Below are 900 nucleotides of genomic sequence, written 5' to 3' on the forward strand. Positions count from 1 at the left end.
TATAATTAAAAACTTTTTTTAAAGATACTGCTACAAATACAAATGAGAAGAATAAAAAAGGCAAGCACATTAGAAATTAAATAATTGTAGTTTAAAAAATATAGCAAGTAATATTTTTTAGCAGTTGTTTGTTAAAAGTTTCTAACTCTATTGCACATAATTCTCTACACATGATCTGTATTATTTTTTGGAAATGGTAGAAATAGTAATTAATAAATCATAAGAATCTTAAATTGGATAAAAAATGTACCTGTAAATACCAATAACAGATGTATAATGTCTTGTACTCTTTAAATCTTTATTTGTGAATACAAATTCATATCTGCAGTTTCGAAAGGAAGCTAAAATATGTAGAGCTTGCACATGTCTTCCTTGTAACTACAAAAATTATGCCCTTCTATTATTTGCAATATTCAAATTTAGGACTGTAGTTTATTAAAGTATACTAACACCATGTATAGTTTTAAAGTTCACTGTTACCAAGGTATTATAGCCAATACCTATACAAAAATATATTTTTTTAGGATTTTACAATTTTTATTGTAATTACATCTTATATTTCACAATTATATTCATTGTAATTTTCCAATTAGTACTAATGTTTTAAGAATTTCACATACTATTAATAATCAAACACATACTTTAAAAATATGGAAATATAAATGTATAGTCAAAAGAGCAAGTATTAAATTATTTAATGGGATCCATACTTAGGTTAACTCGCGGAAGAAGTAAAGAGTGCCATATAAGTCTGAGGTTAGTAATTATAAGTCTTCCATTATCACCTACATTTCCTTTTGTATCTTCTATTAAATCAAGTTTATCAACAGTAAATTCTCCCAGTCGTAGCTGCATATGACTAACAGAAATTTAAAATAATTTATGAATATTATTTTAATT

The 900-nt window shown here is 24.7% G+C and overlaps 1 protein-coding gene across 1 annotated transcript in view; it reads right to left on the reverse strand.

Annotated features, from left to right (window-relative positions):
* The window catches only part of LOC108572435 (Bardet-Biedl syndrome 5 protein homolog), a 2,309-nt gene that overhangs the window by 1,125 nt on the left and 284 nt on the right, over positions 1-900 (reverse strand). The window contains exons 2-4 of the mRNA XM_017934674.1: positions 711-859; positions 451-500; positions 251-378 (exon numbers count right to left, since the gene is read on the reverse strand). Coding sequence (XP_017790163.1) covers positions 251-378; positions 451-500; positions 711-859 — 327 coding nt within the window. The remainder of the gene's footprint in view (positions 1-250; positions 379-450; positions 501-710; positions 860-900) is intronic.

The sequence above is a fragment of the Habropoda laboriosa genome, unplaced genomic scaffold (assembly GCF_001263275.1).
Source record: "Habropoda laboriosa isolate 0110345459 unplaced genomic scaffold, ASM126327v1 scaffold65, whole genome shotgun sequence".
NCBI classification, from domain to species: domain Eukaryota; kingdom Metazoa; phylum Arthropoda; class Insecta; order Hymenoptera; family Apidae; genus Habropoda; species Habropoda laboriosa.